Source organism: Gavialis gangeticus, unplaced genomic scaffold (genome assembly GCF_001723915.1).
Source record: "Gavialis gangeticus isolate Ggan-Ray unplaced genomic scaffold, GavGan_comp1, whole genome shotgun sequence".
Lineage (NCBI taxonomy): Eukaryota > Metazoa > Chordata > Crocodylia > Gavialidae > Gavialis > Gavialis gangeticus.
Genome location: NW_017729022.1, coordinates 20,005,776 through 20,032,183, shown reverse-complemented (window position 1 = coordinate 20,032,183; position 26,408 = coordinate 20,005,776). Strand labels below are relative to the sequence as shown.

At 41.5% G+C, this 26,408-nt stretch overlaps 1 protein-coding gene across 5 annotated transcripts in view; it reads left to right on the top strand.

Moving 5' to 3' along the window:
- FAM19A2 (family with sequence similarity 19 member A2, C-C motif chemokine like) overlaps positions 1-8,997 on the top strand; it is a 441,285-nt gene extending 432,288 nt beyond the window's left edge. For all 5 annotated transcript variants that reach the window (XM_019514636.1, XM_019514635.1, XM_019514632.1 and 2 more), the window contains one exon: positions 6,789-8,997. In XM_019514636.1, coding sequence (XP_019370181.1) covers positions 6,789-6,800 — 12 coding nt within the window. In that variant the 3' untranslated portion in view covers positions 6,801-8,997. The remainder of the gene's footprint in view (positions 1-6,788) is intronic.
- Positions 8,998-26,408: the final 17,411 nt, after the last annotated feature.

Here is a 26,408-nt window from a genome sequence, read left to right as displayed (position 1 = left end):
GGGAGGGTTGTGGGGAGGCTGGTCTGGTCAGGGGACCTGCTGGTTAAGTGGGGAGAAACAGCCTGGTCAGGGTCAGGGGGGTGAAAACAGTATAGCTGAAGGGCTGTGGAGAGTGGCTGTTTTTCCCCAGACCCAGGGCTGTTGCAGACCCACACAAGCATTCATTAGGTCAGCTTAATCCACTTAAGGTTGGGTTAACCCAGGCTGATCTAAAGTTATTTCTTGTCTGATGAGGGCTAACTTTAGATTGGGCGTACATTTTTGGGGGGTGACCTAAGCACTGTAAACATTTGTACACCCAGGTATTTAGATTCCCCTAAGCTTGGTTAGGGTGAGCTAACTAAATATAATGCTTGTACACACCCTGTTGCAGCATGTCGTAAACTAGAAATGGGCTAAAAAGCCTGCACCCTTAAACACCTGACTTTGTTTTAATGGGTATGGAAAAGAATAAAGTGGAAGCAGTTGCCACTATGTGGGTAATCCATTATCAAGGGAGAGGAGGTGCTATTTCCAGTCTTGGGTGTTCATTGGGGGAGTGCAGTTTTAACTAGTAGTCAGAGCTCTAGGGATGGAGGACAATATTGTCAATAGTACCAATGCCAATTGGCTAGCCATGTATCTCCTCTGCACCATGACAACCAAGGTTTGGAACTGCACAGGTGAGTTTTGAAGCTTCTTCCTCTATGGTACTTCCTGATTTACATAATATAGTATAAATTAGGGTTTAATCTTGCTGTAAACATTTACCTACCTACAAGAACACTGTATAAAAATTCAGTTGAACTTAGTTATATATTGTTTTAAAATAAACAAGTGAGTTCACATGCAATTACAGCCAACTTACAGCAGTCACTCAGCAACTTAAATTAAAAAGTCTGCAACTGCAGAGTAATTATACTTTAATTGCACATTTACTACACCAAAAGTAAAGAGAATCTAATTGTTTGTATTTATAACATAACCACCATGTGAAAAAGACATTAGCATAAAGGGAGCAATTAACGTCAAGTATGAACAAATTAATTCAAATCAATAGTTAGGGTGTTTAAGTCCTTTTTCCAGTTGTATCATGTCCTTTTCCAGTTGTATCATGGAGCAGGAGCAAATTAATTTTCAAACATATTCATTATTAATTGAAAAGCTGATTAGAATTGATTTGGGTCTATTTGGCATGCTCCTATTCTCTTAGGATTTTAAAGATTGAATAGGTACTGCTTTCAAACACTCTTTTTTCCATAAAAAATATTGGCACAACATTTTGCTGCCCAGCTGTGCTCATATGAAGATCTTGCTTAGCATCCAAAATCAAACATTTCTAGAAATAACACAGATAGATAACAGATAAAATTTAATTGCTTCTTTGTGAAATTGACTTCAGCATCCAAGAAGTCTGTTCATCCCTTAATGTACATGTATAAAACTACCATTATTGTTAATGGCTGATGTGTACTTGAATATCATTAGTATCACATGTCTACAGAAAGGCATATGTGGATTACTATGTGAGGTTTTTAGAGTAACAAAGTGTGTCTACATGAAATGCTAACTGACCAGTAGCCTAATAACACTGTGCATAGCATGCTATGGCCAAAAACTGTGCTAATATGCTACTGTGCAATAGTATTAAGCTACTGCGTACTAAGCATCACTAAAAACCTGTGCACCAGTGCTACTGTGCAGTAGCGTGAATTAACCAAGTACTAAACTTAATGTGCAGTATCTATGGCACGTTAATGAACATGTAGACATGCCCACAGTGTATATAACCTGTAAATTAAAAGGAAAAATAAGCAAGTCCTGTTATAGGCAGGCAGAAGAATACCCCAAAGAAATAATAATAAAAAAACAAGTTCAGGATATACACCAAGGCAAGATTTCTTTTCTCTTTTCTTATACAGATACATGTATACATGATTTGACACCCAATATGCAACTGTGATTTGCACAACTGGCACATAGATTATAACAATATATATTGTATGTATCAAAAACCCCCTTTACACATTACAGTTAAAATGTGATTAACCAGGTAATCACACTTTAAGTTGTGAGCCAGTTACACATTCTACCAATTAATGGCATGATAAAACAAGCACTAGTCTTCAAAGTTATTTAAAAAATATGAAATAACTGTGTAGATTGGTCTAACCATGCCATTAATTGAACATGTGCCCCCCTGTGGCTGGGAGCCCCATCAAATGAGAGGTTCCCAGCCAGTGTGCTGCCCTCACTGAGCCATGTCAGCTGTGGGACTTGTAGTGGGGAGAGCACTGCTGCTACTGTGAGTCTCATCAACTTTGGGGCTCGCACTGGAGGCAGTGGAGAGAAGGCTGCTGTCACTGCATGCTCCCCACCTCACAAGGCTCACAGCAGTGCCAGCATTCTCCCTTCTGCCCCCTCTGTGAGCCCTGAGCCCCACAACCAATGAAGATTGCAGCATTCCAGTGCCCCTGCTGCATGTTGGCTCATGATCCCAGTCCCCCTGCATCATAAAAAGGCATGATGGGATCTAATGTAAGATTGTGAGGATTACATATTAAATCCTATTGCACAGTTACCTGTGTAGAGAGGCCCAAAGTGCAAGTATGTGTGGGTTTGCATATGTGCATACATCACTATGGTTTAGGATTAGATTTTTAAAAGCGTGAAGCCTTCAATCATTACAAAATTGTGTGCCTGACTATAGAAACTGCACATAAAACACTTGCATGTTCAGGCAGTGTAAACATATCTAACCTGTCATGTATATGTGTTAAAGCGATCAGTTTGCTCATCCCAATTAATGCTATGGACAATGCTATGGCCATTTTAATTGTTACAGAAATACATAGAATTCTACGAGCATTTCTACCCACATTCAAAGGCTTTCTATGTAGAAAACTCACAATATTAAATTATATTACATGCTACTTAGCTACTGGTGTAATACATACAGAGTTTAATAATATTAAATTTATTATCATATACCTTTGACCACTACACCTGTACTTGCCCAATAATGTCTCCCAAGGACTTATTCTATATTACAAACTGTGGTAGGGCACCACCCACACCACTTTAAGGGGCTTGAGCAGGCTGTGGAGCAGCTGGCAGGTGTGGTTAGGCGCAATAAGGCAGTCATATGACTGCAAGGGAGCTACCAGATTGGATAAGTGCTGGGCAGCCAGGGTATAAGCATAGGCCCTAGGAGCTGAGCCTGCAGTTACATCTATGGAGTCAGAGAAATGACATCATAGCCTGCTGACTACATTTCCCAGAACATCTGGAGGTCAAGGTTGGAACTATGGGGATGGAGGAGGTTCCTGGTTCTGGGTAAGACCTGAAACTGCACTCTACTGGAGTTGGATGGTGTGATTGGATGGTGTGGTGGGGCTGCCTGTGGCAGGGTAGTCTCAAGGAAATGCCACACCTGTGCCTTTCCAGTGAAAGGCAAGGATGGGATGCCATAGAGCCTTAGCACTTGCTGCTTTGTGGGTACCCAGTGGAGGGGAAAGTCTAGGGAAGCACACCCTGACAGAAAAGCACAGGGTCCAGGCCCATTAATTGGGGCTTGAGACAAGGGCCAAGGCACACTGAGTGGGACCTGAGGCCCATGAGGTGTAAGGCCCAGGTGTCCACTAAGGGGAAGAGCAATGGCCCTAGTGAGGGGGCAGAGAGGCCAAGGTACGTTTGAGGACACCTGAGGCCCAATGTGGGCCAGGGGCCGAGTGCAGCCCAGCTAAGGGGGTGGGGTAGTTGGAAGTAATTTTGGATGCCATCTGTGAGGCATGGGACAGTATAAGGGGAGGTTCAGAACCATGTATTTCACTCTTCATATCAGGGCAACCAAATGGGCAGCCTCCCACATATAAATACCATTTTTTGGAAACATCAAAGACATGGCAGGCGCCGCAGAGTGGACTGCCTTAAACAGGTGGGCGGGCCGATGTTGGAACCAGCCTCGAGACGGCTCCCTGTCACACAAACCTCTACACCACTTAAAGTTACTGTCATAATATGGGAGAATAATGCCAAAGAAATGTTTCTCTGCCCTGAGCTAAAATTCCAGTCTTATCTGAAATTCTCCTTTACTTGCACCAGATTATATTGCTCTTTGGTGTTGGACTGATAACATTCTAATTTGGATCAGTGACAGATTTAACCTTATAACCTTTCAAAGTTAACTAAATATGCTTCCTACCAACTTTAGTTGGCTGGCAAGTTAGGAATATTTCTTCAATAGTTAGATGTTATACGTAGACTATCCTGCGGAATGTTAAGTGATCTTAAAGTTAGAACGTACACTAAGCATTTATACGTTAAGAGTTAATACCATTTCCTGCCTGCAGTTGCCGTGAGAGGGCTGATGTACAGGCACATAGTCTGGGCACCTGTGGTACCTATACATGAGTGCTAAGGCTGCTCTGGTGTGCTGGAATTCCAGTGCATCAGAGCAGTCTCAATTCACTGTGCTGGAACATGGCAATTGCTGGGCCCCACAGCCTCTTGCATTTCATGTGAGCACTTAAACTAAAGCTCATCAAACAAGCTTTAGATCAAGTGCTCCTACTGCCATTTTAAAGCTCAGGGATGCTAATAGAAGAGATTCAGTGGTGCTTTAATTAGAGCAGCTCTTGAAGCCTCTCTAACTAAAGCGCCCCCACCCCCAGAGCAGGGGTAAAAGTACCCTGTGGCTCTATCCCTGCTCCAAGGAAGGGAGTGGTGCATCCTCGTATGCTGGAAGTCTTCAAATTCCCTTTTTTAAATCTCTGTGGAGCAGACTGAAGTTACCCTGCCATGAGCTAGGTAGCATGGCCCAGACCTTAACCTTTGCCTGAAGTGGCATAATTTGAGATCCTCAGGGGCCACTTAATGTGAATTAATGAGCTTTAACTTGCAGACACTCCTGTTTTAAGGTACACCTGAGGTGCAACTTCACCCTTAGAATGTGCTTCAGAAAAGGTGTCACTGTACCCTTTTTACAGGATGTATCCTAAAAGCCCTTCTCTTATTCTGCTTTGGTCCTGATATACCATGTGGTGCAAAATGTTCATAAGGCTCTTTTGGGGCTGTTTTAGACAGTCTAGCATTGCCAGTATAGCTTTGGTTCTCCCCTGCATTCCATCTTTGCACTAATTTTAGTGAGCTTTAATTAAGTGTTCCCCAACCAGTGTGCTGAGGTACAAAAGTGTGCTGTCAGAAATGAACAGGTGTGGAATTTTGCCATGGCAATGAGCAATAATGACCTACAATAGGTATGAGGCTGGGGAATGCCTTAACAGGTATGCTGGAGAAAATTTTTATTAATGTAAATGTGCCTTGGGCTGGAAAAGGTTGGGAAACACTGCTTTAGGTCACGCCTATTTAATTTATTACAATTTTCTGTACATTTCAAATTAAGGTAATGTATAGCCACCTGGCCAATGTAAGTATATTTTTACAGCAGCAACACAATGACATCTGAGTCCATTATAAAGATTCCTATATGCTGCAGCACTGCAAGTAACAAATAACAATTAGATGCTGTGTCAGCCTTCTATGCATTCAAATGCATGGCATAGTAGCATGTTGCCTGACTTTTGAATTATTTCTTCATTCTTCTTCAGGAAATTATGCAAAATAGAAATGTTCATGTGGGGATGTTTGAGCCAATGGAACCAAAGTAAAATAAAACCAGTATGGAATAAATAAATATATGTATTATAGAAACCACAAAGCACCATTTTATTATTGCCTTTCTAGTGAGATTCCTAAAAATTGCTCAAAGTAATGAAGTCCTAAAACAATCCTGTTAATATTCTACTCAAGGTTTCTGCTCTGCAGAGCTGACAAGAGCTGTATGCAAATAGTTTTGCTCATGGCAAAGGAATGTTTCATCATCAAGGAGCATGGCCTGTCTCTCTATGATCAAAAGAGAAAACATGATGATGTTGTAGAGTGTTATTATGACCAATCCAATGGTTTGCTCCTCAAAAATAGGGATAGTTTCCCTTGACACAATTTTATATTTAAAGTTACTTGATCATTAATTGTATACACTGACACAGCAGAAATATTCCTCAAAGTAAGATTTCTTTGATGTGACAGATTTTTTTTTTCCTTTTTATGCTGAAAATCCAAGCCAGACTTAAGGAAAATCTAATTATGTGAAATATTTTGTCTTCCCTTCTTTCCCTGAGGTCCTTCTGTTGGCTGGGGTGAAAGTATTCTAAGTGAAGTTTTTGATAGTTATTTTTTGTAGAGTGAATTATAGGGTAAACATATCCCCTGTTTATTCATGCATACATTCTTTTCAAATCTGCCTGTCTCCGCACTAAATGTTTATGCTTAACAAAATGTAATTGGTCTTCAAAAAAAGACTGCATCCTAAAATAGCAAGATAAATTAAAGAAACAAGAAGGAAAACTCTAAATCAACCTTATTGTTAATAATTGTTTTCAGTAATTTTATGAAAGCAGAGAAGATCTTATGATGAAGATGATGGAGGTAGTATAAAAAGCTCCATTAATATTTCTGGCTTTGTGTGAACTGATAGTATATTGTCTTTGGAATTTTTTGGAATAACCCCCCCCACATTTTAAAGTATGGTCACAATTCAGATAGCAGGTTCCTTGCCCAGGCCCTGGTCCATCAAAGTATTTAAGCAAATATAAAACTTAAATGAGAAATGCCATTGGAAAATAGTGAGGCTAATTAATTATTTAAAATTAGTTTTTAGTGTTCTGAAGGATATGGGTCTTAGAAATTTCCATTTCTTAAAAAATCTGACTTTTTATCTAAAGTTTTGATTTTCTGTCTCTTTGCAGGTAACCCAATAGCTGACGACAAATCAAGTCAATCTCACGGCTGATGACCTTAAATACAACGTATAGAAATTTCAACAAGCAGTCCTTGAAGTGAGATTTTATACTGCTGGGGTGTGTCCTTCAGAACCAATTATTTCAGTGAGAACCTCACTTGTTATCAGCAACAGTCTTGAGATCAAAACTACTGAAAAGTCATTGTGAACTTCTGTGTCACATAGATTTCAACTGATTCAACTGTGTACACTTGTAAAATTGCACTTGCTGAGGATTTTGTGGCTGCAATCTCAAGAGGTGATGCTCCAAAGGTGCAGAAAAGGCAGCAATCTTTCGGGTTCTCCATTCCAGACTGACAGCTTTTCATCTTTGCAAAGACAGCCTTCAAAATGTACTGGTCCTTTCACTCAAAAACGTTTCTTGGTCCTACATTCAAATTGTTGGTGGGACTGCACACCACTTTAATCAAATTTCTGTTGCAGAAATTGTCCTCTGGCATGGCACAGTTTTAGACATTTTTATTTGTATTCTAATCTTAAAGCTCCAAAATGCTACATATTTCAACATCTTGAAGTTGCTTTCGTTATAGGAATGGAAATATATATCCATTGTTAATAATTATTGTTGACAAGTAATAGTTATCTGAGTACATCAGTCATATTAGAATGTATAGTCAAGCCTGACATGTTTCCCTAAGGCTAACTAACTACTGCAGCTCTTTGGCAGATAAATAAGTGGTGGTCAAAACTCAATTACCATTTGCATTAGAAAGTATTTTATACCTTACAATATACATTTCTGTTTAGTTTAAAGATTGGGGTTCCTGCTATGTACTTTAGTTTCTTAACAGTAAATCCTTCTAAGTTCACAATAAGCAGTAAATGATACTAATTAGTTCCTTCTTGTAAAGAGAGAGAGGGATGCATGTGACTTACAATTCTGAGATTGGATGGTGATCATTCAGAATTTCTTTTAGTTATTATTTAAAATAGAACCTATCTTTTGCTTGGATGCAAGTACTGTCCAGATGCTTATGTAGATGTCTTCTCAGTCTCCTTGTTGATAGAGGAAAAATAATTCTCTTCAACTCTACTGTTCATTAATATTTTGCTTACTCTTGTCCCGGCCAGATCTTCTGGTCCTTCCTATAGTCATTTTCTCAAAATAACATTTATTTTCCTATTTTCTACTTCAGTAGTATTTTTTTTTAACTCTGTGATGTGCTGTTCCATGAAAACCCTTAATATTTAAAGGCCTTAAACATCTATGAACTTTTTTCTAAGTTGTTACAGAATGTATAATTTTATACTCCATTTAATATATACAGCATCATCTGTAATAATAAGACAAAGGGGAGCTGACAATTCTTTGCTGTACTGTATTGACACTGCATAAGCATGCCAACTGGAGAGAGTGAAAGAGTTATATTATATGCTTTGTTTAGTACATTGAAATGAAGATCATGCAAACTCAGATTTAGTAAGAAAAACTGTGGGGGCAGTCTCATTCAAATGGCCTGCATGGTTACTAGCATCTTAGAAAAAGAGGGAAATCTTTTGTATTGTTACAAGTCATTTGACATGGCTAACTAGATATAAATTAGGTTCCATGATGAATGAATACCCTGGGGTGTGCTGATCTGTCACACTAACCAAGGCTGTTCTAAGACCATTTCATTACCTCTGCTGTATTATTGCACAGGACAGCTAAAAATTAATGATTGTTGGAAATAAATTTGGGATGTATATTTTGTCATTTTGCTGAGGAATAATCAAAAGCATTGGTGGGGAAAGATATTCTTTTCTAATTCAAATTTAATTAGGAGAAACTGTTTAAAACAGCAGTTAACTATCTCAGTATTTTAAAATGGATTACCATTGTGTGGATTGATGCTATAAGAGGTGCAAGACTGAAAACAGCATCTTAAGGAGATAAATCCTTTATTTGGGACAGTTGAAACTACAAATGTGTTATTTTCTAGAATATGAGTTTGGCCTCAATTTTGGTCAAACTTCTGCATCATGCTTCTCAATATTTGTTTTCTTTGACTTTGTTCTTAAAATCAACACTGCAAATACTGTATTATATACAAGTGTATCACATGCATATCAATAGGTGAAAATAAATGGATTTTCAAATATACAGAATAGATTATCTGCGGTAGATTAATGTTGTGACTATTCAAAGCAAGTGAATAAAATTGTGATATAAAATGCACTCCCCTGTATGGATCTACACTTTGAAGATCTGTTCTGTTTACCCATAGAGCAAAGGAATTTTTCCTCACTAAGAAAGAAGGTCAGTGACTCTATTAATCTTGTGTTTCTTAAGGAAAAGTATTCTACTCTTTTCAGAAAGAAAGAACAAGTATTTGATCATTGCTTTGGAAGATGCACATGTTTTGATCAAACAATAACTGTAGACTGTTACTGTAACGGTAAGGTCAAACAAAATTAGGAATATCCATCCCTTGGGAACTGATGACAAACATGCATTTGTTTTCAGTCTTGATTGGGAAAACAATTAAAATTTTGTTTTCTCCTACATAATAGCAATACGGGAAAAATGTTTTGGAAAATAAAATATGTAGCCATTCTTGAAATTGAAATGGTTTGCTTCAGTTAGGTGATCCAATTAAAAATATAATAAAAGAAACACTTTCATTTTGAGCCAATTCAACATTAAACTGCATTTTCCTGTTATGGTGCCTTTTTTCATAGAGACTAACATTCAGGAACTTGATGGTAACTTTCTTTCTAAAGGGACATGCTTCCTGGCTGGACGATGATACACTTAGAAACATCAGACTCTCTTGATGCACAAAGAGCTTTGTCAGAGGGAAGTCTGCATTGCATTATTGAAGCAGTAGTCCTTCAAGTAGTCTGCCCCACAGGAGGAAATGAGATCCCAAACTGCACCTACTATAAGACAATGCACTGTTTGTTTTAAACTTAGAAGAAGTGGTGTTCTGGTTAGTTCAACAAAATGGAAAGTAAATTCTAATTCATATCATTCTAACAAAATACTTTGAAACATTAAATAACACTTTAAAAAGCACTTGTAAGAATGTATCTTGCTTATGTCTTCAATATTGGTCAATAGAAGTAAGCACTTGCCTGTGAAATATCACTGGTATTGCCACTTTTAATATCCCTGGATTGATTGCTTCCAATATTCTTGTTAAAGCAGCCATCCTGATTGAGAATTTTATTCTGTAGAATTTAAGTAATTTGCTAGAGCACCACACTTAATTCAAAGCCATTTTCTTTGATATAATGGGTTTCAGACATGCTCAAATGCTTTACATCGTTAAACAAAATGTATAGAATTATTTTGCTTTGAAACTACAGCATGGTATAAAGTAGATTATGCTTTAAGTGATCTTTCCTGTAATTGTAAATCATACATGCCTATACAGTTTGTTTACAACTTGTGATTACTTAGCTATATATCTATTTATACAGCACGCAGATCTATACAGTATGCATATGAAGCACTATGCTGTGATTGACACCATCCTGTTGATTTATGGACTCAAGCTTGAAATTTCTGTGCATCAGCCATTATCTGAGATAATGGTTTTGGTTTTGATGTTCAGTGCAAATGTTATCTTCATTTTTTGTTGTTGTGGTTGTTTTATTTTCTTCCTGATAGTTAGTGCCGATAGTTAAGTAGCTCAGCATCAAAAATGTTACAGATAAACTATCTGATGGAATTAAATGGTTTTCTCACAATTTCAGTCCTATTAAATGCCATCAAGAATACTATATAATTGCTTTTGTAAGTCTTCACAGTTCAGTTCTTATTTTTTTTTTATGTTATGGCATTAGAAAATGTTCCCAAATTACATCTGTACAGTCATTTATACAAGAGCTTACAAAAAAATCTGCTACCACTTTACAGTCATTCCAAATATTTTAGTGAAATGTCCTCATTGTCTCCCCATTTTGCATCCTCTGTTTGTTGCATCACGTCTGTTCTTATTATAAGATGTAATAAATGTAAGATCTGAATTTTCTACTACATCATTCTGACAGCTGATGACATGTATTGCCAACATCTCTTATTGTAAAGACCATCTTAAGAGTGCCTGGCAAGAAAACTGTTTCTAGTGACATATCAAATATTATTCTATGCCTGCATGTACACATGCTCTCTCTCTCTCTCTCTCTCTCTCTCTCTCTCTCTCTCTCTCATTCAGATTAAGTGGTATCCCAGACCCAGGAATAGCAAAGGGAAGCCCTGGTAGCAGAGTTCCACCAATGGTGGTATTATGGATAAAACATCCTTTCCTTTCCCCTGTTGCTGAATTTGGGGGGGGATGGGGAAAAAGCAAGTACCAACAGGTTCCACAGCTGATTGAAAGCAGGGGCATTAGCAGGCCTCATGCTGGTGAGTTCATGGAGCTCACAGCATGTCTGGGGCTCCAAGCAGCTAACCTGTTGGTGAGCACTGAGAACTCATTGGCACCTAATCACAGCAAGGGATTGCAGCCACATTCACCTTTAACTGTGGGGCACATGCACAGTAAGTTCTTTGCACTGTGCCTGAGCCCACTACACCCCTGTCACTGCAATGTTGGATCAACCCATGTTCTTATTCAACAGTACCTTAACAAGAGGTGTAGACCCTCAGAAAAAAAAAATCTGTTTATTAGTTGCATACCTCTTAAAAAAGACATGAGATGTTCCTAGCATTTAGATGCTTCTGAAGTGGACTAGATTTGAATGACTAGAAATGGTTTATTTTCAAATTAATTTATCCTTTCTTGCTAATCTGATGAAACATTTTCTGGATTTATGATTTATTCCCTCAGTTGTCAGGAGCAATGTGTAGGTAGCATGGAACCATATTTCACAATTATTCAAAATATTGATCTTCGGTGATGGAAATCTGGGAAGTCCAATGCTAGTTACATGCAATTCCTTCTCAAGAACCCATCTTGGGCTGAAAGAATATTAACTGGAGTATTAAACATCTTTAACATTTAACTTGCTTTGTCCAGCTTTAACTCCCATTGCCTGGATGTGGCAGAACTCTACCAAACTGGGTACCTGCTGCTTTATTCATGACACCGTCATGAGTAGGTATCTGCTAATCCTTTAGCTTCCTGTACTACGTCTTTGTGGTTAGTTCTAGAAGCACAAATTGTTTACATAGCTGGGCCATTACTTGAGAGTAAAGCGCATAAAACCTCCCTTCAGTTATGAAGAGTTTAACTCACTTTGCTTTCATTTCCTTTGCCTTATTTTTTCCCTCCTTGAGATAGGATTTAGCAAGTTCTGATGAAAATTCAGTGCAGCTGAGAGAGGTAAGTGCTTTATTAATAATGTCCTGGAAATGACATAAGAGGTTTTCAGTACTTTTGGGTGCAGTATACTAGTTACATCATCAGTTCTGCAGTAGTTTCCAGCATAGGCCATTCAGCTGGAATGCAAATATTTTTGTGTCAGCATAGATAATCTGTACTTTAATAGGCCCACTGATCATAAAGCTGATGGACTGGCTGCCTCTGTGTGGCAGATTACCTCAGTAGAATTTACAAATGGAAGATGATGATTTTGCTAATGTCCATGAGCAGGTAGACAGAACTTGGTCCCAGCTGCTCTGTCTAATGTTCAGGGCAAAAGGGACTTGAAAACAATGCCTCCATATGCCATAATTGCTTGAATTATTTTTCAGGCATATTCCCTTGTCATCCTTCATATGTAGAACTCATTAGATTCCTAGTGGGAGAACATATGGAGGGGGAAGATGATGGAAAACACTGTAAAACAGATAGTATATTTACATTTATATTATAAAAGACCTCTGTGTACACAGCAAACAAAATGGAGAAAGTTCAAACTCTTCCTTCCCACATCATAATCGAGTAAACATTTATGACACTATCATCTCAGTTCAATTAGAATACTCTTAAAAGTATTGCATGGAATCCTGGATCCATTGATGTCAAATGGGAGTTTTGCCATTGACTACACTGCACCCAGAATTTCATCCATGTGTCCTAAAGTCATAATGAAATCATGAATTTGCAAAATGCTATGCTGGAGCCCCACTGATTTCCTTGGACTCTTTGTGAAGTCAAGAGACCACTCACATGGGCTTGTCTACAGTTTCAGGTCTTAGCCTTTATAGTTGCTACAGCCATGACTTCTGTGTTGTGACTTCTGTTACTTTTAGGATTTTGCTTTTCCACAAAACTAGGCTTTTTCACTCAGTTGCCTAGTGAACAAGATTTTTCCAAGGGTTTGTATTAATATGCTTCTTTATCCAGTAGAAAGGTGGATTTTTTCAGTGGTTTTAAACCATTAGGAATTTTTTTTACCTTTTCACATGATTTCCTATGATGAAAATACAATGACAACTTAAACTATTGTGTACAATGACTTTTCTTGTTTTTAATTTAAAATGATCATTTCATGGTTTTGTCACAACAAAAGAAAACTGTTCCCCTTTTTCCCCAAATATTCATGTGTTCTGTAGGGAGAGTGTATTCCACCAGAGTTAAGATGTAATATAGTTCAGTGACTTAACAAACAGGAAGAATCATTACCGCTCAACTCTTAAGAATAAAATGTCTGCAGAGTTAGTGCCACTTCACTGTGCTCTGCGAGCTGAACAAAGCGACATGGCAGATGGATGTATTTTAGGACACTAGGGAATTGAGACCGCTACCTGACTAGGGAGGAAGCAATGATGTGATGTTCTCTATATTAAAATCATGCTATATGAAATAATGCTGCTGGGGCAAAGAGCACCACTGGCAATATTTTATATAGTGTTGCTTCTTAGAATGGTTGTTCTTAAAAATGATGGCAGAGTTCATATTGGATGTGTGAAAACCCCAAAACAAAAGCTATCCAGGAACAGGAAGTAGAACCATTGAGCCATTTATGTTATGTTCATACACCGGTCATTTCATGAGCCCATGCCAGTTAAAATGTACCTCACAGCCTGATGGAGATTGTTGATGTCTGATTTCCACCTGTGTGCACTGCAAATCAGTGGGACAAATGCATTTTCCAGATTCTTATTAGTATACTCCTTTCTTCATTACATTACTGGTTATTCATTCTTTATGATACATCTGTATCATCCTTTTCATCAACTATTGTGCACTTTTTTATAGTGTTAAGGCCCATGAAACACCTTATAGTTATATGTTTGATTGGTAATAGGGTAGGAAACTGGAAGACATGCTGAAACAGAGTTGGGAGTTTACTTATTGACTTGGTCTTGGGTATGGATGTAACCACAGATTACTAAAGAAACTACTACTATTATGTTATGAAGGTATATCTCCTATTATCTATAACAGTGGTTCACAAGACCCAAGGCACCCTTCAGAAAATGGCCCCGGAGATTCCAGGTTCAAAAACACCTGTGCTGGAAAATAAGCATGTGGCTCCGGTGGTGGCAGTGCACATTGTCCAAAACCAGAGCATGGCTGGCTGGAGCCACACTCTGGTTGCTGGCCAGGCTTCCTGCCATGGCTGCAGCCCCAGGAGGCCCTCAGGACCCCAGGTAAGGCTGCTGGTACTGGCACAGTCGCTGACCTTAGCCTCCCCTACCCCATCTGAGATAACTTTGGCTTCTTCAACCACGATTTTCATGGAAGAGTCATGCTGGGATGTGATGGTCTTCATCTCTCTTCGAAAGGTAAGATTCTGTTCTCTTATGGGTTGGCTGATCTCCTACACAGGGCTTTAAACTAGGTTCATTGGGGAATGGGAATGCAGAAGACAGAGAGAACCTAGGAACAACAAATCACAAGCCATGTGTTGGAACAGTCCAAGTAAGTACTAAAGGGCTCAACAGGCATGAGGACATGGGGGAACTAAGGACACCTATCGGGGGGCTTAAGTGTCTCTATACTAATGCTAGGAGCATGGAGAGCAAGTAGGAAAAGCTCACACTCCTGCTTGCCAACAAAGACTTCGATCTGGTTGGAGTAACTAAAACCTGGTGGGACCCTACCCACAGTTGGGCAGAAGGCATTGAGGGCTACAAGCTGTGCAGATGAGATAGAGTGGGGGGGAAATGGAGAGGGACATTGCCCTCTACGTTAAGGAGCAATACACATCTTCCAAAATCAAGATGGAATCAGAAGAGGGACAAATTGAGGTACTGTGGGTTGGAATACAAGGGGGTCAGGTTGAAAGGGACGTGGTAGTGGGGGTCTATTTAGACCACCAAACAAGGAGGGTGAGCTAGACATGGAATTCTCAAGGCAGCTCTCAGAGGCAGTACACTTAAGGGACATGGTTGTCATGGGTGACCTAAACTACCCTGACATCTGCAGGGAGGAGCAATCAGTTAGATCTGATCATTCATGTAGGTCCTTAATCTACGTATAGAACCTTCACTTAACACAGGAAGTATACGGTCCTACTAGGGGAAATTCCTTACTGGACTTAGTGTTAGCTACAGGGTATGACCTGGTAGGAGGTTTGCAGATACAGGGTAATGTAAGGGATAGTGACCACCAAATGTTGAAATTCACTATCCAGTGAAAGGTGGGAAAGATAACCAGTAGGGCAGAAGTGCTAGACTTCAGAAAGGGCTAAATCTAATGAGCTCAGGAGATTAGTAAGAGAGGCACTGAAGGACAGGAGCATTGATGGGATGGGAGTCCGGGAAGGGTGGTCGTTCCTCAAGGGAACAATCTTCAGGCACAGAAGGGAACAATCCCATTGCACATAAAGAGGGGCAAAGGGGCCAAAACCTCCTCTTGGCTGAACAAGGAAATCCAGGAAAGTCTAGGGGCAAAAAAGAGGCATACAGACTGTGGAAGAAGCAAGTAGCCACCAAGGAGGAATATACCTACTGGGCTCGCATTTGCAGGGAGTCAGAAAGGCCAAACCAGCAATGGAACTCAGGCTGGCATCAAAAATTAAAAACAACAAAAAGTCCTTCTTCAGGTATATAGGGAGCAAAAAGAAGGTGCATGGCAACATGGGACCCCTATAGGACAGACTAGGGCAGGGGTTTTCAATTTTTTAAAGGGATGTACCCCTTCTGTGGGTACCCCTTCTGGACTGTACCCTTCTGGGTGGGCAGTAGGGGGCATGCTGACATCAGTACCCCACCCAGCCAGCTTCAGGAAAGTCTTCAGGGGAGAAGAAAGGGCTGTGGTTGGGGGCAGGCGGGGGGAAGGGGGCGCAGCTGGGACCTGGCAGGGATAGGGAGGGAGCAGAGCTGAGTTGGGCCTGGGATCGGGCTGCCAGTCCTCCCTTCCCCCACACTGGGGGCTGAAGCAGGATTAGCCTCAGCTGCACCACTGAGCTGGAGGGGACGGAGTCCATGGGACCCCCGCACCCACCCCCCAGGCTCTGTGGAGTTGGGTGGGGCATGGGACAAAATTGCAGCTCATCTGGGAGGCACAGGGAGGAGTGGCAGCTCCCACCGCTGCACGTGTCCCAGGAGGACATGGGGGGCATGTACCCCAGGATCTGCATGGGGCAGAAAGGGCTGCCACTGTGGGCTGTGACCCAGGCAGTGCTGGGCACTTCCCAGTGGTGGGGGAGACAGACCGTGCTGCACTCTGGATGGGTGACAGTGGTGCTGGGGGGGGACAGGTGGGCTGCACTGAATCTTGGGGTTGCTGCAGCCCCCTGCCAGCACCACTGCTGCCCTCCCCAGCTCAGTCTGCCACCCTGCCCTGTAGGGAAGAGCCTGGTGCAGCCCTGGCCCCAGCCTGCAGCAGTAGTATGCCCTGCTCCTTGCAGGTCTGGCTGCCCCCTGGACCCCCATGCCACTGCTTCCCAAGTACCCCTGCTTCTCCACGCTGCTGCTGAATACCCCCAGGTACGTATACTCCCTGTTGACAACCCCATGGACTAGGGCAATTGGTGACAGATAGGAATGACAGAGCTGAGATCTTCAATGAGTTTTTCACATCCGTATTCCTGAACATGGATAAAGACACATTTCCGAGTTGGATTATAGACAGGCACAAGAGGGACACCAGCCCACCACCAGTTAGTGCCAACCTAGTGAAGAGACACTTGGAGGGGCTAGACATGTTTAAGTCAGCAGGCCCAGATGATCTTCATCTTAGGGTGCTGAGGGAATTAGCCAGTGTCATAGCAGAACCACTGGCAAAACTGTTTGAGCACTCGTGATGCTCAGGAGAGGTCCCAGATGACTGGAAAAGGGCCAATGTAGTCCCTATTTTCAAGAAAGAGAGGAAGGAGGATCCAGGTAACTACAGGCCAGTTAGTCTCACCTCTATCCTTTGGGAAACCTTTGAAAAAATTATTAAGGAACACATTTGTGAGAGTCCAGCAGGAAAAATAATGCTGACAGGCAACCAGCATGGATTCATAGCAGGTAGATCCTGCCTGACCTTGTTTCTTTTTATGACCAGGTCACAAAATGCTTAGATGCAGGATTCAAGGTAGATGTCATTTACTTGGATTTTGAAAAGGTCTTTGATATGGTATCTCATCCCATTCTTATAAATACATTAACTGGCTGTGACATAGATGATTACATGGTCAGGTGGGTGGCAAATTTGCTTATGGGATGCACCCAGAGAGTGGTGGTGGATGGGTTGGTATTGACCTGGAAAGATGTGGGCATCAGGGTCCCCCAGGGTTTGGTCCTTGGACCAATGCTGTTTTCTTTATCAATGACTTGGATGAAGACATGGAGACCACTCTGTCCAAATTTGGGAACAACACCAAATCATGGGGCAAAGTAAACACATGGGTGGGCAGGGAATGGATTAGGTGGATTTGGACAGGTTGGAAAAGTGGGCAGAACAGAACAGGATGCAGTTTAACAAAGATAAGTGCAAACTGTTGCACCTAGGGAGAAATAATCACCAGCACACATACAGATTGGGAGATAACCCTCTAAGTAGCACAGTGCTAGAAAGGGATCTTGGAGTCATAGTGGACTCCAAGATGAACATGAATAATCAATGTGATAATGAAGTGATAAGTAAAGGTAACTGCACTCTACCATGCATTAGCAGGTGCAACACAAACAGGTCTAAGGAGGTGATACTTCCCGTGTATGTGGCATTGGTAAGGCTGTAGTTGGAGTACTGCATCCAGTTTTGGGTGCCGCACTTCAAGAAGGATGTGTATAACCTTGAGAGGGTCCAGAGGAGGGCTACTTGTATGGTTAGAGGCCTGCAGGTTAGGCCCTATGAGACCATATGAGGAGAGATTGAGGGACCTGGATCTCTTCAGCCTTTGCAAAAGAAGGCTGAGAAATGATTTTGTGACCATCTACAAATTAACTGGGGGGGAGGGGGTGGGAAGGGCAGCAAGGAATAGGAGATACTCTGTTTACCAGGGCACCCCTTGGGATAACTAGTAACAACGGCCACAAACTGACAGATAGCAGATTTAGATTGGACATCAGGAAGAACTTCTTCATGGTAAGGGTTACCAGAATCTGGAACTGGATTCCAAGGGAGGTTGTGCTTTCTCCTACCTTGAAGGTCTTTAAGAGGAGACTGGAAAAGTACCTGGCTGGGTTCATCTGACCCCAGCACTCTTTCCTTCCCAGGGCAGGGGGTCAGACTTGATGATCTATTGAGGTCCATTCTGACCCTAAAAATCTATGAAATACAGAGGTGTCCAAAAACTGAGTTTCTTTCACAAACAACATTTTAACCAGATTTTAAGTTGCATGGATAAGATCTACACCTATACAATATCAGGATGATAACAGGCTCCAACTCCTTGAGAGCAGCATACAAGCTGCAATCAGTGACTGATGGCATGAGCATAGTGTGAGTTTCTGAAGAGCAAAGGAGAGTGGGGCTTTACTTCTTTTCATGCTCTTACTGTCTAGTACAGGGATGGGCAAAGTCTGGCCCACAGGCTGGACCCGGTCAGCAGTGGATTCCATTTCCCAGCTGCCCCTACATATGGTTGTGGCCGGTCTCCATGGAGACCCCCGCTGCAGCTTTGCTGTGAAAGCTCAAGGTTAGGGTTGACATGGAGACCAGCCCCAGCTGCTCTGGCAGGGTGTGTGGCAAAGCAGGGCTGGGGGCTGTTCCAGAGCCACTGGGATCTTGCAGTGGGGCCCACTGGCTCCAGAGCCATGGCAGAGCCACAATCTGGCCTGCACAATCGGGTCAGTGGTGCACAGGCAGAGGATTGCAGTTGTGCCAGGGCTTCTTGCAGTGGTGACAGCCTGGTCTTGAGCAGGGGCAGAGCTGTGATCCGCTGCCTACATGCCCCTGGCCAGAGTATGCAGGCAACAGATCATGGTTCTGCCATGGCTCTGGAGCAAGCTGCCCGCATTGCAAGATCCTAGCAGCTCCAGGGTAGCTCCCTGTCTTGTCCCCTGCCCTGCCAGTGTGGCTGGTGCTGGTTTCCATGGCAACCCCAGCCTTGAGCTTTCACAGCACAGCTTCAGCTGGGGTCTACACGGAGATGGCCTCAGCCATGTGGGCAGGGGCTGCAGGGAAATGGAGTCTGGCAGCCAGCTGGATTGGCCATTTTGCCTACCCCTGCTGTAGTAACTTAGATCAGGGGTTCCCAACCTTTTATGTTGAGCACAGGCAAACCACGGACCGGAAGTGACTGTGGACTGTCAAACTGTGGACCAGCAGTGACTGGCATACTGCAGGCAGGCAGCCAACCTGGCTGCCGATCCACAGTATGCCGGTCACTTCCATCCTGCAGTTTGCTGGTCCACAGTCACCTCTGGTCTGGCCCCCAACCATCCTGTGGCCCAGCAGCCAGCCCTTTGTGGCCTGGGGGTTGGGAACCCCTGGCTTAGACCTCAGTAAAAAAGAAATGCTCACAGGTAGTTACTATGTAACTGCTGATGAATGATAAAGTTCCTCCTATGACTTGTGGGCCCAAGCCCTCAGTCTTTCCAGAAAAGACTACACATAGAAGAAATCTCAGCTCATGTACCGAAATTTTCCCCAATTAGCAGTGCCAGACTTGTACCACTTCAGTCCCACATGTCCCATAAAACAGGGCTTTCAAATGTAATCTGAATGGCACAGAATCCTGTAACAGACCTCTGCACAGGTTTACTTTTTGATCTTCCTGCTCGCAGTCATCTTTTGCAAAGGATTTAGTAAATTCTTAGGGATACTCTGCCCCCATGCTGTCAATCTAGTTGGTAAAAATATCTGCTTTTAAAAGCAGGTCTATATTTATTGCATCTGATTGTCTGCAATGACTCGAAAAAGGCTTTTTTTCACTCCGTGTCACACCTTCCTGATTATTTAAATATCTTGAACAAGTGTAAACTCAGTCAGCTCATTCACAATGAAAACCTGTGGTGCCTTAAGCAACTTGTTACTAGTCAGAGGATTGTCAAGGTGACCTTTCCTGCTGTTTCAATTACATAGCATTGCCATCATTTAACTATTAGAATGATGGAAAGCATGCACTTTGCTATTTGAGTGGCAACATTTCCAAAGAGAGAGACCTAAGAGAGTGGGCATATAAATAATGTGTCACATTAAGGAGTTAAGGAAGACTAAACCTGGCGGAGTCCAATCTTGAAATCTAAAGAAGCTTTCTAACATCACGCTTTCATTAATAATGACTCATTTTGCTTGATTTTTTTTCTAGCTCTGGATCTTGACCACCAGTAATTACTGAAATGCATGACCTCTGAAATGCTATTGAAATCCATGTATCACATTTAAAAAATGAAGAGAAACAGAGGTAGCACTGCAAATGTGTCAATATGTAGTAACAAGTAAAACAGAATTATTAAAAACACTTGCAACTGCTGTTCTATTTGCCATCTACTTTAAGAGCTAATTTAGACTTATAAAAATGTAAGCTGCATTTTGAAAGAACAGATATAGAGACAGCTGAAAAATATTGAAAGATTTCATTTCCAAATAATTCTGTGAAGAAAAATAAGCCACATAATATGTACCAGGTTTGATTCAAATGATAGTAGTGGCAGAAATGCCTTAAGGACTGCCTTGGTAGTTCAGGATCAGTGGGGAACTTTGTGGTCCAACGTCATTTGTCCTGCCCGCAACCCACTTACTATGTGAAAATGGAGACAGACAGCAAGGAAACTAGGATTTATTCTAATAGCTCCATACCACCCCAAGATTTCCCTCAATCCTTAGCTATGCCTTCCTGGTATCTGGGTGGTTGCTTTGTGATGATAAGACTATGTGAAGCAAAATGATGTGGGGATGAGAATTTGATCCATAATTATTTGCGGGATTGAACAACACAAAAAAAGAAAGATACTTTTCCTAAGTAAAAATGTAAATGAAAGATAATTATAGTTCATATTTCTAAAGTGACGTGAGGAGAAAAACACTTCTTGTAATATTGATGTCTATGCAAGTGCAGCAAATTGTACATTGTTGCCTTATTAATTTGAGACTTTGAAAACATAGTTCTGAGCCTCCTCATTACCATGTTAAAATATAACGATTGCATGGCAGTGAGATTAAATACATTCTACTTTCTTTGTATACACAGAAAGGTTTACCTTTGTGTAGTTGTGGAAAACACAGGCTTGCTATTGACAAATCTTTTCTGTCCTTAAAACTATAAGAACTGTGGATTGTAAACTGGTACAGATGAGGCTTAGAAGCTTTGTAAAAAAAATCTGAAATAGAAAAAGGCTTTCTTCCCATCACTGCTTAGGTGATTTATGTGCATGACTCTCATTAGCATTAATGGGACTTATCTGCATGAATTATCTGCATAAATCTTTATGTGTCTGATCCAAAGCCCATTGAAATCAATGGCAGACTTCCCATTGTCTTCAGTGGGCTGTGGATCAAGCAGTAAGTGCATAGATGAGTTGATTTGAATTATTGGTCCTTGCAGGTTTAAAATGCTCTGTGCATACTTAAGTATACTTTCAGAATGTGAGCCAAAGACTTGGGCAAGACATGCATTGTTGCAGAGAGTGCTAATCTGTGCAAACACTGGGGAACTGTACGCTGCAGATGCAGGTGCAATCCAGAGATATAAAAGCTGCCTTTCGAGAAAAAAAGAATAGTCTCAACCAAAATTAGTCTGCATGGAGATTTATGCTGCTGCAATACCTGGACTCAAAGTTAGTTCCAGATATCTGTGCACTCTCCTGAAGTCTGTAGTGTAGAGCACGTTTGTAAAAAGCATCCCAAAAGCAGCCAGTGACTTCTGGTTGCCACTGCCACTGCCAGTGTTACAATGTAGTTGTGGTGGGAGCAGTTTTTTTCTGCTCTCCTCCCTTCTTCAAGTTGGTGCCCTGGGCACCCTGACCTTGTTACGCCATTGAGCTGAGCCATGGAACTAGAGCTTGATACATATTTATGTAATGTTCTCTGTATAAAGGTTATCAGAGAAAATGTATTTACAATTTCTGCCTAATGTAAGGCTCCAGCTATCTACCAGGGCAATGTAAATGCCCTTAGTATACATGGGTGCCTATGCACATGTGGGAACGCTGCTCCAATGTGCTGTAATTACAGCACGTTGGAGCACGTTTGATTAATTGAATCTGTTGGTGTGTCTTAATTAGCTTCTTGTATATTCAGCACCCCTGCTCTTCAAAATGACAGCAGGGGCGCTTTAACTAAAGCTTATCAAACGAGCTTTAGTTAAAGCACCACCGCTGCCATTTTGAAGCATGGGACGCTGAATACATGAGATGCTGTGGGCACTTTAAGTAGAGCAGCTAAGCACCCCTCCCTTGACCTTTCCCCCCCCCCCCCGGGAGCACGTATGAAAGCATCCCATAATACTCAGACCCTAAATTATTAAAGAAAAAGAGGGATCTATTTGAGGTGAGATTTTTGATGGTTGAATGTCCTTTGTTGACCTCCCAGTATTGTAGGAAGTGATGAAAATATCTTGAAAATGAGAACTATTTGATTACATTTGCTCATGCAGATACTCCTCCACCAGGCTCAAATCCTGTATCAGTTGATGTTGCCATTAAGATCACTGGGGCTAGGGTTTTACCCTCAGTATTTAACTCTCTATTTAACTCTGTATTTGCATTGGATATCCTTCACTTACATAGAGAGAAAGGAAATTCTAGTAAGGGTGGAATATGGGAAGTGAGAAAATGGCTATCAGATCAGAAAGGATGATGCTGGGGATAGGAAGCTGCCTGGTAGGCATTTTATATAACATGCTACCCCAGCCATGCTGATTTCAGTGGGAAATAGGTGCAGAAGCTAATGCTGCTCAAAACATTTATTTCTACATAGTACTGTGAAAAGCATAATTTCAAACCATTGAATATTTAAGCACTGAGTTCTTAAAAATATAGATTGGGTTTGTCCTTCTGCTGTGATAAATGCTGCCCTCTTTGTAATGTAGGGATCATGGGTTTTACAAGAATCCTTTCACCAACAGATTGCATAGACCTCACAGTTTGAACAAAATTAAGCATAGTTTTTTTCTGCTCCAAAAACATAAGCCCTTGATGCTTTGAGAAAAACCAGGAGGATCTCTGTAGTCATGTTTGATTTATTCTCTAGCGGTCAGTCATTAGAGGGAAAGGTGACTAGGCCTGCTATTCCATTCACTCGAGTGCAGTCATGCAAATGCACACAGTAGCCAGTACATGGCATGCTGCCTGTGCATCTGGAACATTTCATATTCTGATAAACAGTAATGATTAAGCACGTTATTTAGATGCCATCTTACCTTTTATCAGAATGCACTTGCTGGATTATTCATGAAAAGATGAACTTATGATAATGCCTTCAAGAAGAATTTCTATTTGATGCTCGAACTTTTAGGACATATCTACATATCTGACACCATTTGTTCATTTCCTGGGACTGAGTATAACTTGAACCTGCAGCAACTGTTCATATTTTAGTTTCTTATCTACCTCGGCTGCTATTTACCTCTTTGCCAGGTAAGTTGCAGTTTGGTTTCAGTGCGTCTAACAGTTTACTACAGAGTATGAATACAGACAATTTTCCAGTGGAATTTCCAGAACGGTTTGTTCTTGTTTCTTCCAGATCTTTTGCCTTTTACTCCCTGGAAGCTGGGAATCATTTTTCTATCATCCTGTTCAGCATTTCATTCCTCATTTTCCTTCAAGGCTGGTTCCAATCTTCACTGCCAGGTAAAGCCTGTTCTGCCAAAGTTATTATGTGCTTCTAATGTGCAGCTAGAGGGCTGGAGGAGCACATACAAATTTTGTTGACTATCTAGAAGGAATACTCCAAGCGCCACTATTTCAGCTGCAGTAAGGCAGTGTCTGGCACTGAAATGCCATCTCAAGCCAGTGTGGCCAGCTGAGCATTGCAGTGCCAGCAGCAGAACAAGTACGTCCAACAGATCTACCAAAAGATAAAGGACCCACCCGGTAGAGTCCATGTATCAGGTCCTTGTCATGAAAATCTTGTCTGCGTTTTGAGCACAGAACCCACCACCTTCCATGACCGTTTCTTCTGAAGGGGAGGTGTTCTTTACAGAGAAGAGGAGGAAAAGAGCTTCTTTTGGAGGATCCCAGGGTGCAACTGTGGTCATGGCACTTCAGCCAAGGGCAAATGTACAGTACCCTGAGGAACTCTGCTGAGCAAGGTCTTCCAGTGGACAACCCAAGAGAATTCTCTGATGGCCATAAAGGAGTGAACTTGTGGATGTACCTGAAGAGGTGGAAGCAGAAGAACTGCAGTTTTAGCTCACTAAGTGCTGCATGCTATACCTTTTTATTATTTTGAGGGTAGTCTTGGTACAGAAATGGAGGAATTTCCTGATAGATGGTTAATATATTTAAAGTGAGGGAGGATTTTGGATTCCTTTTGGATGTAACCAATTTTGGTCAACACTAGAAACCATCAAAGAGGTTTATGTAACAGTTTGCTCTCCCTCCCTCCAACTCTTGATTCCCCTCCTGTCACATGCAGTCCAAGATTGCTTCAAAGTGGGTAAAAAAAGAAATGCAGAAGACAAGTGGTAATATTTTTCAAAGTATTGAATTATTGATTTTAGTTATCGTTGCATCCTGACATACCACTCAGAAACTTGTTATATGAGATCAAAGATGTCTTTTTGTAAAGTCAGGGTGTCAAACATATGGTCTGAGAGATGATCTGGCCCCTGGAGCCAGTTCATTTGGCCTGCCAGGATGCTGGTGGAGCAAGCACCAAGGAATTTGGGGATGGGGCTAGTAGGGATGAGGCCTATTATGGAATCTAGGGCCATGTTATACATAGGGTCAGTGGCATGCAGGTGAGAGATGGCTGTGCTGACATAGCCCTGCTCACCCTACAGTTGCTTGGCCTGCTGCCCTTGCTGCTTGTGCTGCTTCTACTGCAGCAAGTGGCCACTTGGTCCATGGCTGCTGGCTCCACCACCTCTGCTGCTGTCTTCAGCACTTGCCCCATGGGTCTGGCCTACAAGAAGCCCCATGGCTGTGATTTGGCCCAAGGCATAGGATGAGCCTGATACCCCTGCTGGAATGTATTGTTATAATTTAAAAATATATATCATTCCTAGCTTAAAAATACATATAAAATGAAGTCTTGGCAAGTAGGACTTCTTAAAATGAAGTAGTGACTTTGCTTGTCAGCTGTAATGCCCCATCAGTATTTGTCAATGTTAAAAGTTACCAAAAATTAGCCATGTCCTTGCCATTAACTTCCCATGGAAAATGTCCTGGGAAGGAACATAGGTGTTCTTTGGCAGAGATTTTTCTGATGATTCACTTGTTCTGTGGAGGTACAGTACTGTCCGAATCATTTGGGTTTTTTGGCCTCTCTCCCATGGCTTTTCTTAGTGGGCAACAGAGGAGGTCAGGTCTACAGTATCAATCAAACAGTGTTTACCTCAGCAGATTATTAATGCTCTCCATCTCTTTCCACTCCTGGGATGTGATCCTTGCAAAAAGATGTCTTTTTGCAATGTGTCATCAGGAATTCCAGTTGGTTATATTAAATCATAAGAGTAATCCTTGGTCCACTTCTAACTGAGGACATCCTCCCACTGAGCAATATGCTGTGCTGTCACTAAGCTTGTAAAGTTTGTCTTACACAGATTGATGGAATTCCTGCTCTAGCCTTATACCACTTTTTCCCATTTAGTGTCCTTCACAATGTGTAGGACATCAATGAGTTGCTCATCCTGAAAAGGTCAGGGAACTTAGGCTGGGAAGGGAGTTCCACTGTGAATTTCTTTCTGACATTGTCATAGACAGGCAATGTGATGTCTATTTTTAGCTACTGAAAATATTAACATTTATTTTAAAAAGATTTTCCATACTGTAATCTGTTATCTTGCTGAATTTTCACCTGCAACCTCTGTACAGGCAAGCTTACAAGTGAGAGAGAATGGCAAACAGTGAAACATGTGACCTTGTAATGAAGTCATAATTTGGGGAGGAATTCCTTTCTGGCATTCCTAAAACATTAATGAATATAGTTCTCTTTCTTTTCCCTTGCAGGCTCCTGGATTTGAAGGGCCAGCCATCTTACTCATGAACTTGAACATGTGGGCATGGCTACAGAGGGCCAAAAAAAAGGCAGCACATACATGACAAAAATGCAAAGATACAAAAGCTGGGCACTGAATTCAGGACATTATTAAAGGCCTGGGAGGAATGGAAGCAGAAAAATGGGACAGATTAGTGAAACAGGGCATGATGGAAAGAGAGTGGGCTGAGAACTCATTGAGTGCCTGTTCAGAGTAGTACTCAGTTGTTTGT